We start from the raw sequence: 17,966 nt of genomic DNA, 5'->3' as shown, positions 1-17,966 counted from the left end.
CAAAAGTGTAATTATTCATAGATAATAGATTGATAAGATGTAAAAGTGTAATTGTTCATTAACAGGTCATAGAGGTCAACACAATTTATCCTATCATTTAAAAGAGTTGTTGATGATTTATGTATATTATATAAATTGATTATATACGTATATATAAAGAAAATATTATGTAATATATGGGGGGCGTCACTTTGTAGTTTTGCTCCCCTTCAAAATAAATGTAGATCCTATCCTGAATAGCCATGAGACACAGACCTTTCCCTTTGAGGGCCCCTCACTTACGGAAAGCTTTCCTTATAGGTATCCAGCTGTGATCAAACTTATTAAGTTATCTTCACTAGTTAAGATTGATTAGCCCAGGCTTTAAACTGATTTTTGTAGAGTTTATTGGCTTGCCGTTTTATTATTTAATGTGCTGACATTTTCAAAGAAAATTTTTTGTCTGCTGCTGTTTATTCTTCTAAGCACGATTCTTATTGATTGTTCTACACACACTGTTATTTTAATATGATTTAATTGCTGCTATTGCCACTGCCTTGTTTTATTGTTGCCATTACATCATCAGCTTTTGATCATCAGTCATCAACTAGACATGACATTGGAAATGAAGAGGTTACTTCAGCTGGACTCTACATGGTCACAGAGAAACTAATTTGCAAAACTGGACTAAGGTACCTTAATTAGAAAAAAGGGAAAAAAGAAAATTGCTTCTTTTTATAATTGTTTTTCTAACACTAGTTGAATCAGTAATTATATTTGACTTGTGCAGTATATCCCTTTTTAAATATAAACAGATATATATTTATATTTGCTGGCAATGGACATCATTAATTTCCCCATTTTTAATCTGTACATTTTGGAGTTGAATCCTTTATCTCTAGTTAATAAAACTGGGGGGAAATACCTGTAATATGGAGAGCAGGTTCCAGATTTCATCAGTATGACCATCAACACTCCGTGCCACGACAGCATGAGCAGGAACTCTAGCCCAGTTGCATGACTCATACTGTTCCAGCGGCTTTCTAGTGTCACTGTCACAAAGCAGCTCATATTTGTTCCTTTCTTCTTCAGGGAGGCCTACAGGGAACAGGGAGTGAGAGTGAGATGGAGATCTGGAAAGTCTGGCTTCACTGGGAACCTCTAAAGAACAAAGCTAAGACACTGACAACCATGACTTAGAGCAAGCTAAAAACTATGTAGGTGAAAATCCACTGTCACATATAATTGGCCCTCATGGCTGTACTTACAATCTATCCCTGATGACAAAGATTGTTATCTCCTTCAGATGAGCAGTTACATACACACAGCACTGCCCTAAATTACCAGAGGATACAGTGCCTGTTCTTAGGCTTTTTAAATGGAAGACATCCAGAGAGAGAAAAAGGGAGGATTAGGATTCTTGTTTAGCTTTTAAAAAAAATGTTGCACACAGACACTGAGAACATGATTCATCTGAGAGTGTACAGAAGGAATGTGGTTGGATCAGGAAATAATATAAAATGCCCTGTGTGTGTTAGATGCTGTCAAGTTGCTTCTGACTTATGGTGACTTAATAAATTAATGATTTCCAAAACCTTCTGTCGTTGATAGCCTTACTCAGGTCTAGCAAACTGAAGGCCGCGGCTTCCTTATTTGAGTCAATCCATTTTATGTGAGGTCTTCCTCTTTTCCTACTGCCTTCACTTTTTCCTAGCAAATGGCTCACCTTTCACATTTAAAATAGGGCGCCTTGCATGAGCTCTATCTGTAACATAGTAGGTTAGAATACTGGCTTTTACTTTATGCATAAATGAAAATAAAGATAAAGTTGCAACCAATCAGTTGCAACCAATTTATGGCAACCCCACCCTGGGGTTTTCAAGGCAAGAGATGAGCAGAGGTGGTATGACATTGAGCAGAGGTGATTTGACATTGCCTACCTCTGCGTAGCAATCCTGGACTTCCTTGGTGGTCTTCCATCCAAGTACTCACCATAGCTGACCCTGCTTAGCTTCTGAGCTCTGATGAGATTGGGCTAACCTGAGCTATTTATGCTGCTATAGTGGATTCTGTAGGGATATAAAATGGTATACTATGGCCCAATCTCATCAGTTATGGTTACCATGCACCAAGGTCATTGTGCAAAAGCACAAAGCTCCGCATAAGGTGACTTTTCTCATGTTTTTGAAAGCACATATTGACTCAAACGTAGGGTCTTCCATCTGCTAAGCTTGACATATCCTAAATCCTTACTTAGTGCAGTTGTGTGTTTCACAAAGGCCACGTCTCCAACTCCATCTGTCAGACATCTAGAATAAGGGGTGAAGAAAGAAATATAACAACCATGCCCAATGCATTCAGTCAATTGTTACTTTTTAATATTGCTCAGTGCCAGTACTGTATAGATCAAAGAATTGATATGGGCTTAGCTCTGCCCAGAGGACTTGCAAATTCTATTGCATGTGAAAGACACAGATGAACACAAAAGTCATCAAGGGCTGGCAAATTAGTAGTGGAAATGTTGAGGAATGAGTGAGGCTAGGACATTCAGGAAAAACATCTCTGAAGGGGGGGGTCAGTGACTTATTTAAAGGGGAAGCAGAGATTCAAGATGTTTCAGTGTTTCAATACAGAGATCAAAACTAACACATGAAAAATAATCTTGCCACAGCCCATTGGTAGAACTTTATACTACCATTTAGAAATGGCTGACCAGTTGCTTGCCACATATTAATCAGAGTGTGGTATTTGTCCCCTTTTAGAATGGAATGTTAAAAGAAATCATAAAAGATTTAAGTCTTAAAATACTTTCTGAAGTAGTAGCCTAACCTCACCAGGAAAATCAAGGGCCTTGCACTCACCTCCCTTTTGAGCAATAAATTTACATAAACATTTGTTTATGTTTTGCACAACTGCTAAGATTGCACTTCTGTTGTATGGGTATTAGAATACACCCTCTCCATTGTGCATGTGTGCACATACATACACTCTCATACATGGCCGCTAGACAGGAAGGGGCTATAAATAAGTAGTAGAGCTCAAGACATTGCATATACAAAGTCCCAGGTTCAGCCAAATAGGAAGTACTAGGAAACACCTTTCATTGCCTACAGGGCTGATCCATCCACTAGGCAAATCTAGGCTAGGGAACCAAAGCTGCAGGTGGCAGCAAAATAGTTACAGGAACACAGGCAGCCCCAGGGGTCCAGGATGCAGAATAGAGGGGGAGCCAAACCTACCATGCCTACTCAGAAGTAATTCCCGCTGTGTTCAATGGGATTTGCTCCCAGGTAAGCATGTTTAGGATTGCAGCCCTTGGAATGAGCCAGCTAATGTTTCATGAGGTTACTGTATGTATGTTGATTGTGGGTGCTATCAAAGTCACAGTTCACCTGGGGAATCTCTTGGGCTGCCTGAGACCCTGAAGAGCTGCTGTCAGTCAAGGGAGATAATAATACTGAGCTAGATTAGTCCCTCTTCCAAAGGGAAGGGAACTCAAAGGATGTAAAACCTGAATACTAGTACTGAGAGGCAGCAGCAGAAGAAGTCCTGGACCTCTATGCCCTGTCTGTTTGGCCCTCCAGGGCAACTGGTTGACTGCTGTGTGCCAAAAGGATGCTAAGCTAGATGGGCCAACAATCTGATCCAGCAGGATTCTTCTTACGTTAATAGCTTGATTCAATCACATATGAAGCTTCATATGTGACTGAAGCACAATATGTGGTTCAGCAAGTGTTACAGACTCCTACTGAATACTGCTTGTGACCAGCAACATCACCGCCCATACCGGCACTATGCTCTTGACCAACTGGTTTCTAATCTTGACAGACTGGTTTCTAATCTCCCTTTCTGGGAAAAGTGCCTGAGTGACTGGCGGCACAGTAACTCCAGGATTTCCTGGGTGATACATTTGCCTTCATCTCTTTTCAATATGGCTTCAGTTCCGGCTATGGGATGGAGACAGCTTCAGTTGCTCTGGAAGACAAACCCCATTTAGAGATGGATAAAAAGATGCTTCCCTTTTGATTTTATTTGGTCTTTTGACTGCCTTCAGCACAGATGACCAGTTGGTATTATTACAGTGTGCGGAAAAACAGAGCAGGGATTAGAGGAACGGCATTCAGATGGTAAAAATCGTTGCTACTAGACCAAGCTTAGAAGGTTATCATTGCAGACTATAAATCTGTTGCTTGGGATTTATTCTGCAGGGTTCCTTACTACAGCTTGTGTTATTGAACATGTATGCAAGGCCTTTGACTGAAATAATTTAAACTCTGAAGGAGATGGTCATCAATATGCTGATGACACCTATTTATACAGCTCTTTCAATAAGCCTCTAGAAGTTGCTGTCTCTGTCCTAGGCCACGGCCTAGAAGCCTTAGCCAAGTGGCTAAGGGATAACAAGCTGAATCCATTCCAGACAAGATGGAGGTGATGCTTGTTGGTTAGGCTGATATGTTGGTGGGAACTATGCTGTCTATTTTGGATGGGGCAAGTCTTTCTTTGACAGAGTCAGTTAAACTCTTGGCAGTTATGTTGGATCCAACCCTTCTGTTGGAAACCATGTGGCCAATTTCTTTTTTCAATTACATAAAGCGCAGCTGTAATCCTCCCTTCTGGATTCAGCTAATCAGGACATACTGATCATAGTATAATAATTTCAAGACTAGATTATTATCATGTGCTCTTCACGGGGCTGCCATTGAAAACAACTTGGAAGCTACCATTGATTCAAAATGTAGCACATTTATTAAAAAGAGCAAGTCACTTTGTGCATTCTGAAAACCTTCCATTAGCTGCATGTTTGTTTCTAGGTACAAATGAAGGTGCTAGTTCCTACTTTTAAGGCTCTTTACAGCCAAGGACCTTCATACCTGCATGAACCTGTGCATACTTCCCAACACAGGTTTTTAGCTTTTCCTTCCTATAGACTTGTTAGATCTGTCTGCCCATTCTCAGCTCATTACTAGAGCTGTCCCTACACTCTGGAACTGCCTCCTGAAGGTAGTTAGGAAGGCATCGACCTTCTTGGCTTTGAGAACAAGTTGCAAAACCCAACTGATCAGAAAGGCTTTTAAGAATCATTGGAAATGTCTGAGGCTGTTTTTATTCCTGCTGTATATTTTCACAATTTTAAAATTTTCTTTTAAATATTTTATGGTTTATTTGATTGATTGATTATTCTTTTTAACAAATTGTAGTGATGTTGCTAACCTTTGTAGGGCAACACAGACCTTGTTTGAGGAGAAATGTGGGGTAGAAGTCTGTTACATAAATAAATTAAAATAAATTAAAATCTCAAACAGCATTATGTCTTTTAAAGCCTATTGAAGTCAATGGGTTTAGAAAGATATTACTGCTTAGGATTGTGCAATAAGATTATTACTGTTCCACAGGAACGGCCTGACATGTTGGAAACATTTTGTTTACCCTTAGGAGAATGCATGGGCTCCTTCTCTTCTATGCAAATGTGCATCTGGCTAGACTTTTTGAAAAGAGGCAAACAGCATCATGTTCTAAAGGTGAATAGTGGCTGCAGCATGCTCTGTGTGGAAAGCCTATGAGGCCACACTCCCCACAACATTGAAAGCACAGCATTCTTTTAATGTCAATAGTGGGAATAAGCAGGTTGGGATCTAAAACCAGAGAAACGTTGCCATAGCATTAGTGTTAAGTTCAAAGGCATCTTTACATCACTTCATTTCACTTACAAAGTACCTAAAATTATGAAAGCTGTATTAAAAAAAAAAACAATCCCAAAGCATTTGCTACTCACCTTAAAGCTCCAGCATAGCCAGCGTAAGTGTCAGAGGCAGAACACTGTTGTGAGTCTTTACATAAACGGCACAGATTTGGCTCCCCTTTGGGAACCTCAGGGACACAGCTGGCAGAGAAAAACCGGGCTACCGCTGCAAAGGAAACACATACAGGTGAGTCACTGGCCTCACCTGCACTCCCCCCTTTTAAACTGCACTCTCATATTATTATTTTTTAGGAATGGCTGGGCCACCCAAATCTCCCATTTTTAGAGTTGGCACTTAGAGTAGGAAGCAAATGTAGTAAAGAAGAAGGATCCTCTAGGTTACAGAACATGCTAGGGTACAAGTATCAGATCATAAGCAGTTTCATTGGAGGCAGCGGCATGCAAGTTAAGCAGCCTCTATGAATTTGCAAGTAATCCAGATATTCTTCTTAGATCGTGCTTTGCAGCCATTTGAGTTATCCTTTTTATTTGAACCATGTGTAACAATAATCTGGAGTTTTTATGTAAAGCTTTCAATGTTCAAAGTGGTTCAGTGTTTTGTTGCAATCTTTACAATAGTCCTTTACTTATAGTCTACCTTTCTCGCTGAGACTCGAGGTGGATTACAGAACAGAAATATAAACTGTGCAATCAAACAGCATAAAACAACCAGTGAGCAATGCAAAAGGATTAGGATTGCAGAATTAGGGATCAATGTGAACAACAAACTATCTAAACCAGGTATACTATAAATAATACAGAAAGTGGATCACATTGAAGACATAGTAAAAGCAGATGATACCAACAATAATTATTGCAGTGGATTATTCCATTATAAAGGTGCCCTCCTGGGCTGTTCATTCTACTGCAGTTCTCATCTCTTTTTAAAAATGCCTTCTTGAACATTACAGTTTTGCACATTCTGCAGAGTGACAGAAGAGTGGGAGCCTTCCTGACTTCTTTAGGCAGGCCATTCCACAAGGTGGAAGACACCACTGAAAAGGCAGCTGCCAATCTTACCCATTTGCACAGTTGGCACTTTTAGAAGGCTTTGCCCAGATGAGCAAAGCTGTTGCTTCACTGAAGCTGGCCAGTATTATTAGCTCCATATTGGAGATGGGGAACTGAGACAGAGAAAGGGTGCTCTGCATAAAGGGCGAGATTGGAGCCAGAGGCCTCTCATAACACATCCCATTCTCTTAGCTGCTATGCTACGCCATACCAGGTGGCAAATGTTCCACTTCGGGGGAATGCCTGCCATGTGCCCTTCACTAAAAGGAGGGCACCAACCAATCTGTACCCATCATTTTCTCATTCCACTTTTGAACCCGATGTATAAAACTTGCATCTCACGCATACACAAATAACCCAGTTGATTTCTGGGTATTGAAGCACCTTTTGTCTTCTTTGTGACAGCAGATGAACTTGGTTACTCTTCAAAATTGCACAATCCACTGCTATATTCACCAGACTTCTTACCTTTCTCTATAGGCTCACTTTCTGCTCCAGCCCAATTTATACAATTTTTTTCCAGCAGTCTTCCAATTGGCATATTCCATCCAGCAGATCTGGCAAAGCCAGTGTGGCAGGATTTCTTTCCTCTGAGGTCACAAAGTGAAGAAAAGTCTGTTCCTTTCTTCACGACAGCAACAGCATAGTAACTGGTAGCACATTCTGAAGTAGAGAGAGAAATTTAGAAAGCTGGGGCAGCAAAGGGCTCTCCCATCGCTCCTTGTGGCTCAAGCCTACTTTGAATGGCCACACTAAACTACATCAGATTGTAGAGATGAAATTGGTCAGTAAAAGGTTAACCAACTAAGCTTAAGCCTTTTTGCAGATCCCCCACCTCTATTCTGTTCCAGGAAACCTGGACCAAAAACTGCTTGCTAGGATTGCCAGGTCCCTCTTTGCCACCGGCGGGAGATTTTTAGGGTGGAGCCTGAAGAGGGCGGGGTTTGGGGAGGGAAGGGACTTCAATGCCATAGAGTCCTATTGCCAAAGCGGCCATTTTTCTCCAGGTGATCTGATCTCTATCGTCTGGAGATCAGTTGAATTAGCAGGAGATCTGCTACTACCTGGCAGTTGGTAACCCTACTGCTTGCCCATTTCCCCTTATAACTCCCCAAAGAAGGCTGGGGATTTTGTAAGGGGCATAGTATATTCCCAAGTGGGCATTGCCCCCATATGCTCCTCTAGCCGCAGGCCTGTTTTCATTGCTCATAATGCAAAATACAATTTCAGGTGCTGTTCAATGTTTCCTGCTAACAGGGCCTCAGTGTTTTAGTTACAGTAATTTCTATTAATTTGTACCCAGTGCAAACGCTTCTCACTGCTGAGGCTACTCAAAATGCCCCGGTTGCTGCCCTCTGAAACGGAACCAGAGATTCTAATCCTCATTACCCTCTCTCCCCTAGCACTCTTCAAAATCAGCACAGCAAGTCAGATATGTCCAGGGTTGCCTACCTCAGGTACTAGCTGGAGATCTCTTGCTATTACAACTGATCTCCAGCTAATAGAGATCACTTCACCTGGAGAAAATGGCCGCTGTGGCAATTGGACTCTATGGCATTGATGTCCCTCCCCTCCCCAGACCCTGCCCTCCTCAGGCTCTGCCCCAAAAACCTCCCACTGGTGTCGAAGAGGGACCTGGCAACCCTAGATATGTCCAATAGGGCAAATAAAATGGTGGTTGAACTAGAGTTGCCAGGTCCCTCTTTGCCACCGGCGGGAGGTTTTTGGGGTGGAGCCTGAGGGCGGAGTTTGGAGAGCAGGGGGACTTCAATGCCATAGGATCCAATTGCCAAAGTGGCCATTTTCTCCAGTTGAACTGACCTCTATCGGCTGGAGATCAGTTGTAATAGCAGGAGATCTCCAGCCACCACCTGGAGGTTAAGCAACAAATACAGTAACCTGTGCCAGATATAGCATATCCTAAGGAAATGGCCAGCACGTAGGTTCACAATATATTCCACAATATAAGTGTAGCGAAATTGTGTTTAATAGAAAGACATTAACCTCATGTCTGCATATTAGCTAATATGCAGACACGAGGTTAATGTCTTTCTATTAAACACAATTTCACTACACTAATATTGTGGAATATATTGTGAGCCTATGTGTTGCCCATTTCCTTAGGACCACCTGGAGGTTGGCAACCCTAGGTTGAACTCATATAAAAGGAAGGAATCTTATGAGGGTTTGGAAAGCCCTACAGGGTATGTAAAAGCTAGCACAGTGGTTAAGGTGTCAGACTAGGATCTGGGAAACCCAGGTTCAAAATCCCCACTCTGTCATGAAAACTTGCTGGGTGACCTTGAGCCAGTCACGCACTCTCAGCCTTGACCCAGGCAAGTATTTGGATGGGAGATCTCCAAGGAATACCATAGTGGGATGTAGAGGCAGGCAATGGCAAACAGCCTCTGAATGTCTCTTGCTTAGAAACTCTATGGGGTTGCCATACATCAGCTGTGACTTGACGGCCAAAAAAATAGGGTATGTATGAATTGCTGTGGTTTTTTAAAGGGGGGTTAGGAGAGGATTCAAGATAGCTTAGTTGCTCTGGAATTGAGGGTAGGGAGAGAAGCAGCAGCTGTATAGGGTTGCCATTCTCTGGCTGGTGTCTGGAGAAAGGGTTGCCAATCTCCAGGTGGTGGCTGGAGATCTGCTATTACATCTAATCTCCAGGCGACAGGAAGGTAGATTCTATGGCATTGAAGCCCCTCCCCTCCCCAAACCCTGCCCTCTTCAGGCTTCACCCCCAAAATCTTCAGGTATTTCCCAACCCAGAGCTGGCAACCCTATCTGGAGATCTCCCAGAATTACAACTAATCTCCAGCCTACAGAGGTCAGTTCCCCTGGAGAAAACGGCTGCTTTGGAGGATAGACTCTGGCATTATACCTTGCTAAGGTCCCTCCCCTCACTGGACTCAACCTTTAAATCTCCAGGAATTTCCCAACCCAGAGTTGGCAACCCTACTGCTGTGCCCCCCCCCATCTGCCACCTGAGGCAGATGCTACCATTTACCTCATGGTCGAGCCAGCCCCTCATTGCATACCTTAAGTCCTAGATTCAGACTTGGATCTCATCTTACTGTACATATAAGGCTTAACAAGATCCCAAGTTCAATCTCCAGGTTAAAACGTTCTCAGTTAGCACAACTGGGGAAGAGAGCAGTTACTAGTATGCAATACTGACCAATTACTGGTTTGGGTTTTTTTTTTACAAATTCTCAGAGAGGCCCCTCTTCAAATTTACCTTTTCCATATACCTCCGCTGCAACAGGGTGCAAATTATAAGGGGCCAAGCCTGCTTCATAAACAAGGCCACCATCGAGGGTGATCGCATCTGCTTCAGAGTTCTGAAAATATACAAGAATAGTAAACTGAGAATATAGGAATCCCTTCTCCACTTTTCAGCCATGGAAGCAACATGAAGAAGGGCTAGGAAAAACAGCTCCCTCCACCCGTCTCTACTGGAACCAGTAACCAATGGAAAAACGCTTCCTAGCAGTGCCAGGATGGAGCAACAAAACTATATTTGGGGATGTGTGTTCATTCCAAACTAATGAAAAATTAAGGGTATTTCCACACTTTGTCGATTACCTGTTGTAGCTCTCTCTGCTGTTGTGAATGCAGAGGCATTTGGAGCAGCAACAGAGTATCGATACAAAAGTTCCCCTACATTTCATTGACTCAGCCTTCTGTGACCATTATTCCCCACTACCACCATAGGTGACCTTTTTCCAGACTTTTTTTTTTAAAGTCAGAAATAGCTCAGTCACTGTAGTATTATAATGCTATAATGATCTGTTGCAACAATGTACTGGTTACCCGTTCACATTAAAAAGTCTAACCCTTTTAATTGCAGAGATATAAAGGGAATATGCAATCTGCACCTTTTCCTTTATAAGTAGGTAACCAAAAGGGCTAGAGACTTACTTTTTTTTATCAAAATGAAAGCTGGGAACCGGAATCTTGTTTTTATAATGTCATATCAATTTACTTAATTCTGATTTATAAAAAGAGCCCAGAAAAGCCTTCCAAGGGGATTGAAATGGTATCCACAGGGACTGAGGTAAGGGAAATGTAGCCAATGTAGGGGACCTGTAATAATGCACATCTTCTCATCCACATGGTGTCCTAAGGTGCTTTGACTGCCATATTTCAAGGAAGATAGTATCAAGGCAGGTTTGGGAAAGGTTGTAGAAAAGCTGGGAGGAAATATGGGATGACATCGTGTTGGTGCTTCCCAAATCAGTGCTGCAGTAAGGAAGCCATGCAGGTAGGGTTGCCAGGTCCCTCTTCACCATCGGCTGGAGGTTTTTGGGGAGGAGCCTAAGGAGGGCGGGGTTTGAGATGGGAGGGACTTCAATGCCATAGAGTCCTATTGCTAAAGCGGCCATTTTCTCCAGGCAAACTGATCTCTATCGGCTGGAGATCAGTTGTAATAGCAGGAGATCTTCTGCCACCATCTGGAGGTTGGCCACCCTACATGCAGGGCAAAACATCCATGTCGAAACAGCCCATATGAAAAGCCACATTTGTTATTTGTTAATTTGAGTCTGAACATGAATATATGAAAATAATAAATCTAATAGAAAGGGCAATGAATGAATACATGCTATTTGCTTAATTCATTTTCCTGTCACCTGATGCACTGGTTTAGCAGTAGTGGCTACTCAGGGCTGATTCAGTTTCAGAAAATAGTGCAAGGGGAAGGCTCAAGCACCATTTCCCAGCATGCCATGCTTCAAGTTCAAATCAGGGCCCCGTGTGCATGGAAAGTATATAACTCCTAGATTTGGGTTGCCAACCTCCAGGTGGGGCCTGGAGATGCTTTCCCCAAGTATGTTCCCGCACACTGAATCCAGAAAACTTGGCCCACCATTCAGTTTCCATTGGTCACTTACTGCAATGGCTTGTATGCAGTCACGGAAACTGCCCCTCCTGACACAGCTCATGGATGATGGGGCCCCTTGCAAGCAGGTCTGCAGGTCCGTACATTTTGTGTGCTCGGGGTCAGATATTGTGCACCACCTTACTGAGCAAGTTGCGAGGCACAATGCTGTGGAGAAAATAAAGGCACGAGTAGTGATATTATACCATGGACCTTAAATAATAAGAGCATCACCTACCTGGGACCCCCCTCCCCCATGAATGGGATAAGCTTCCCATCCATGCCATTGCCCAACAAGACCAAAAAGCCTGGTCAGCCGTTTTGTGCTGTTAGCTGAACAAATAATAGCATGTTGCAGTTGTCACAGTCCATCCTTATTGGTTCACTGGAGCTAAATGATTCTTAGAACCTGCCATGTATGAATATTTGGACTGAAATAAAAAAACCACATAAAGTTAACCCCAAATGAGGTCTGTGGAAATTTTTACTTGTTCAGTTATTTAACCCATATTATGCTACCTTTCCACCCAGCTCAGGATCCCCAAGATGACAAATTATCAAAACATCGATAAGAATTCTAAAATAGAGATATATAAAACAATTAAAAAAAAAACAGTTCATTAAAACACAAACAAAACAGCTCTGGGCTGCACTATTATTAACAACTTATTTTGTTGTGGTTTTGTTGTTACTGTTGTAAACAGAGCTGGGTAAGCACTCAGATGCTAACTGGCCACAGCCTGAAAGCACATTGTTCACAGCCAGCAAGGTTGTTAAAAAAAAACAAGCTTTAAAGTAAAGACTATCTGTACGTTTCCCCCCCCCCCCATGGGCAGCGAGTAATGTGCATCAAGAAAATGATGCAAAGGGGGGAAATTATGTTCCTGCCACAAATGATATCACAGGGAATAGTCACTAAGCATCCATGGTGTTTGGCAACCACATTCCCCCCCAGTATCACAGCCATGAATATTCTTTTGCAGAGGAGAACTGCATTTTCCCAAAGAAGGCAACTGAGAGAACTGTGTAGCAGATAATGAGTAATAATTGTATGAATGTTGTGCTAAAAACTGGCCATCTGTAAAGGCCCTTAACAGACTGGAAGTTGGAGAGACAACTGCATTATCTAGTAATACATGCTAAGACAAATTGCTGGGAATTTAAGTTTCAGTCCCTCAGATTCTTACACAGCTGGATTACTTTGCATGGTTCCAACCAAGATTTATCGCAAAACTGGGTGGAACAGAAAAGCACTCTCTGGTCACAAAAATGACTACTGCAAAGATAAAATTTGCAGATAACTGAGCCAGTTATCTTGTCAGATGATATTTTTCTCTTTGGGTAATTTGTTCTGCTTCCATCCCATCCTTCTTCCATGAAATTGCACGATGGCATGCATGGGATCTTCAGGCAGCCTCCCATGCAGACCCTGGCCAGACCCACACCCACACCCACTGAGCTTCTGCAAGCCTGCAGCATCATGTGCCTTTAGACCTTGTCTACTAAAATTCTGTGCTTCCACTGGAAAACTACAGAATGGCATGAGGTTTTGCACATACGGGTCCCCATTTATATGTATTCATGACTATTGCATATAACTCATATTTCAGAAAATATTTTACTATTTAGGGTCAACGCTCCTGCCTTTTTCAGCCCATCATGGTAACTGGGGATTTTATTCAGTCTGTGATGACTTCAGCCTGTGATGACTTCCAGTTCTTTTACCATAACCAAAGCCAATTATATGACCACAGAGGCCACAACAGAGTACTCATTTTTGACACTCATAGTGCAATCCTATGCACCGTTATACCCTATCAGTCCATTGAAGTCAATGGGCTAAGAATGGGGGGGGGCTTTGTTTAGGATTGCACCATCAGTCACAAATGCGCCAAAACAGTAGTCATAAACAAGGAGGGCCACCCTAACATATTTGGGTGCTTGGAACAGAAAATCCAGGTGGCTGTCCAGTACACACAAACGCTCACCAATGAAATGAGACCTGAACAAGAGCACTGTGATCTTGCACAAATCCAATTCATTTTAGTGGGGCTTGAAAACAGATAGGTCCGTCTCTACTGCTGTTAGTGCAACCTAAAGTCTACTGGTAGGGATGACTTTGTGATCAAGTATCAAAAGCTATGCTTGCCGCACAAAACAGCATGCATACATCCTCCTCAGCCTGACAGTCATCATCTAAAAACTGAATCTTCTACAGGCTGAATGAGCCATGTGAATAGCCCTTAGATTACAAGGAAAGCAGTGGTTTAAAGCAAGCTGTTCAAATACAAGGGTTTAATCTGAAATTTCTCAGTATTTCTGTACCTAAGTAATGCTGCTGGTGTTGACTGTTTCCAAGACACGGATCCTAGCACTTAAATAGAATAAGAGCTAGAGCAGCACAATTCAGCTTAGAGCAACATGCTTTTCTCATAGGGCTAAAGCAGAAGCTGGGCGAGGGTTGCAGGGGATTGTTTGCAAACCATTTCGATCTCAGCTATGGAAACTGTCCGGGTGTATTTTCAGGGCAAAATTAACAGATGCAGCAAGGGTTGGCCAACCCAACTCTCCCTGCCAATTCTTCTTACAAATGCTGCCTGTGCATTACTTTGGCAAACAAAGAGCTGGGAACATGCATGTGCCACACCAATTTTCCCTAGTTAAAGAGCACGACAGCATAGTTGTCCTTTGTGGGCTCTGGAATTGCCTGCAGCAAATACTCATTCAGCCCATATCTTGCTATTCACTGTGTTTAGTACAACTTTAAGAATATAGTTAAGTACAATTTTAAGTTCTGAGCAAGAGACCTGGGTTGAAAGGTCAGCATTTGTTTAAACTCAGGCTTCTTGATCAGGGCTCCGACAAGCACATGCTTGAAGGGCAGCAGACTTTTGGTATCGAGTCAAGCTCTCAATAAAGGCAGCTATTTAAAATGACATCCCAACCAACTGAAGTCTCCGGAAGGGATTTGAGGTTTGCATATTATAAAGGTTTGCTATTCAGTGGATCCTTTTGGTCTTTAAAAAGGAATGCTGTATTTATAGGACTGTTTTACAGATTTGCCTTTCTACGACCATTTGAAAAGTTTATTCTCTGATCTTGTCCTGAAAGTTCCTTTGACTTCCCACTTCAAACTTGCAAGTCTGAAGTCACTTACCCAGCAGCCCAACCGTGGCTTGGAATATAAGTTTCATCTTTTCCTCCTCGGGCTGTCACACAGGTGTTGCAGAGGTGTCTGTCACAGACTGCTCCCCAGTGTCTGTAACAGCTTTTGACTCAACAACTGTGCCTTTTATAGACAGTGGACTCTGCAGTGTTAGCAGAAGCAATGACCCAACTGTGTTTGTCCTTCCTTGTTTCCCAATAGCTCCTGGCTCAATCCCTCCCTTCTAGCCAACCCATTTACCAGAAGAATTTCATGTTGGCTCCAGATTCACAAAGCTCTGCTAACTGGCATGAGTGAGAAGAGCCAAAAAGTGATTGTGAGGCTCAAATGGGAAATCCCCCATCATTTAACTTCCTTTTTTTTTTTTTTTTACCTGAAATGCAGTCAAGCAGGCAGGAAATTTTCCTAATTTATTGTTTCACCCCCACCCCATCCTTGTAAAGACAAAATGCAGAAAATCCTGTTGGAGCTAGCTCTGAATCTAGGCTGTTTGAATAACAACTCAATTCTGTTAAAATTAACATATTGTTTGCTATGGATCTCTGCAACCTAAACCTGCACATCTATCGTCACTCCTGCCGAATTATACTAAGGCCTCTGCAACAAGGAAGTTGTACTGGCAACAACAAAAGTCCACCATGTCTCAAGCAACCAAACAACAAATATAGTTAAGATACACAAAATGATGTACATCTTTGTGTGTGTGTTGCTTAAGTCACAGCTGACTTATGGTGACCCCTAGGGTTTTCAAGTAGGGTTGCCAGGTCCCTCTTCGCCAATGGTGGTAGGTTTTTGGGGCGGAGCCTGAGGAGGGCGAGGTTTGGGGAGGGGAGGGACTTCAATGCCATAGAGTCCAATTACCAAAGTGGCCATTTTCTCCAGGTGAACTGATCTCTATTGGCTGGAGATTAATTGTAATAGCAAGAGCTATTACCTGGAGATTGGCAACCCTATTTTCAAGGCAAGAGACATTCAGAGGTGGTTTGTCATTGCCTGCCTCCACGTCATGACTCTGGTGTTCCTTGGAGGTCCCCCATCCAAGTACTAACCAGGGCCGACCCAACTTAGCTTCTGAGACCTGATGAGATCAGGCTAGCCTGGGGCTATCCAGGCCAGGTTACATCTTTAGGCTAAAAGTTATTAAAATATGTTTTTCTTCTGTGCTGTGTATATTAATTCTCCAGAAATTTATCTGGTTAAAATAAGCTCTTGTACAGCCAGCAAGAGAGTTCTGAGTTCCAGATGTTCCTCTCTAAAATCATGGGAATGATCGGCTGAAGTGACCTTCTGCTTCAATGTAAAGTGCAGTTCATATACTCACTCAGGTGGCAGGGCAGCTAAGGGAGAATCCCTCCTTATGGATATGACATAATGGATGTGGACATTATGATGCACAACTGTACGCACATAAGACCTGTTTACCCATTATGGTGCACAACTGTACACACATAAGACCTGTTTACCAATATATATATTGGAATAGGAATTGTTGCATGAACCCATCCTATGCACATAAGCACCTATTTGACAGGATTACTTCGCTCATGAGGAGGAACTCCTGCTCTTTCACTATGTATGTTAGATTTCTCATCAGATGAGTGCTTGAATCAGCCCAGTTTCTTTCAGGCTGCAGGAGAATAATGTCAAAGTGTTTCCTTCCATTCTGACAAAATAGGAATAAGAATACCGGTGTAAGAACAGCTAGATTCAAGTCCAGCAGCACCTTAGAGACCAACAAGATTTTTGGGGTATGAGCTCTTGAGAGTCAAAGCTCCCTTCATCAGATACCAGATATCTGATGAAGGGAGCTTTGACTCTCAAAGGCTCATCCCCAAAAATCTTGTTGGTCTCTAAGGTGCTGCTGCACTCAAATCTAGTCGTTCTATTAGAGACCAACTTGGCTACCTTCTGAAACTATCCTAGTATAAGTATGTAAGCAAAACAAAAGCACCACTGTTATTGTCACCTGCACATCCTCAGTGATAGTGAGGTTTTCTAGGACCAAGAGCCCTGTCAGTGCAACCTCTTTTTCTGTAGCACTGCCCACTGAACATGCCTTTAAAGAAAAGCAGTTGATGCAATCTCCCACCATGACAAATTGGAACTGGAGGCTTGGACTGAAGCCCCACCCCCCATTTAAATTAGCCCAAAATAAGGAGGGAAAGAAAGAAAGAAAGAAAGAAAGAAAGAAAGAAAGAAAGAAAGAAAGAAAGAAAGAAAGAAAGAAAGAAAGAAAGAAAGAAAGAAAGAAAGAAAGAAAGAAGAAGAAGAAGAGTTGGTTTTTATATGCTCGACTTTCTCTACCACTTAAGGAAGAATCAAACCGTCTTACAATCACCTTCCCTTCCCCTCTCCACAACAGACACCCTGTAAGGTAGGTGAGCCTGAGAGAGCTCTAAGAGAGCTGTGACTAGCCCAAGGTCACCCAGCTGGCTTCATGTGTAGGAGTGGGGAAACCAACCCGGTTCACCAGATTAGAGTCCGCCGCTCATGTGAAGGAGTAGGGAATCAAACCCAGTTCTCCAGATTAAAGTCCACTGCTCAAAACCACCACTCTTAACCACTACACCATACTGGCTCTCAAGCGCTCCTAGCTCCTACAGTACTTTCACGTTCTAAAACCCTTCAACACTGATTGATCCCTTTCTCTGTTGATCCTTATTGCTGTTGCGTATTTGTTGGTTTAGCTTTTATCACAACAGAGCTAGCTGTCAAACTCAGCAGCTGCAGAGACTCTTCCACAACAGAACCCCATTGAGTTTTTACCCTCATTAGACATGAGACCACATGACCAGCTTTAACCCTTTTGCCACTCAAGATGAACAGGTTAAATCCAGACACCATAGACTAGCCGTCGCTTCTCCTACATACTCATTCCTTGGGCAGAGTGCTACTCGGGGCCCTCACACTTTTGGGGTCTTCTCCTAAAGCACTAAAAAGGAAGAATCTCCAAAGCTGGCACGTTAAACACAAGCTTCCCAATACAATCGCTCAACAGCAGCACCATTTTGGACAGAGTGGTCCCACCCTGAAGTAACCAACAAAATACTGGTGCCATCTTGGAAATGCTTCCACAGTAATTCAAGCCAGAAATGTTAAGGCCTTGAACCAACATACTTTGAGGAGAAAGTGAAAATTTGCCTCAAAGGCAAGATCTTAAGATTGCTTCATGATTGGGCTGG

The 17,966-nt window shown here is 42.6% G+C and overlaps 1 protein-coding gene across 1 annotated transcript in view; it reads right to left on the bottom strand.

Moving 5' to 3' along the window:
• Window positions 1-14,964, bottom strand: part of LOC130478271 (ovotransferrin-like) — a 65,316-nt gene extending 50,352 nt beyond the window's left edge. The window contains exons 1-7 of the mRNA XM_056850421.1: window positions 14,776-14,964; window positions 11,632-11,786; window positions 9,978-10,080; window positions 7,202-7,396; window positions 5,756-5,888; window positions 2,233-2,288; window positions 905-1,077 (exon numbers count right to left, since the gene is read on the bottom strand). Coding sequence (XP_056706399.1) covers window positions 905-1,077; window positions 2,233-2,288; window positions 5,756-5,888; window positions 7,202-7,396; window positions 9,978-10,080; window positions 11,632-11,786; window positions 14,776-14,812 — 852 coding nt within the window. The 5' untranslated portion in view covers window positions 14,813-14,964. The remainder of the gene's footprint in view (window positions 1-904; window positions 1,078-2,232; window positions 2,289-5,755; window positions 5,889-7,201; window positions 7,397-9,977; window positions 10,081-11,631; window positions 11,787-14,775) is intronic.
• Between the last annotated feature and the right edge of the window lie 3,002 nt (window positions 14,965-17,966).

The sequence above is a fragment of the Euleptes europaea genome, chromosome 5, assembly GCF_029931775.1.
Source record: "Euleptes europaea isolate rEulEur1 chromosome 5, rEulEur1.hap1, whole genome shotgun sequence".
NCBI lineage: Eukaryota > Metazoa > Chordata > Lepidosauria > Squamata > Sphaerodactylidae > Euleptes > Euleptes europaea.
The sequence above is the reverse complement of the archived record's forward strand: the minus strand, read 5'-3'. Positions and strand labels throughout refer to the sequence as shown.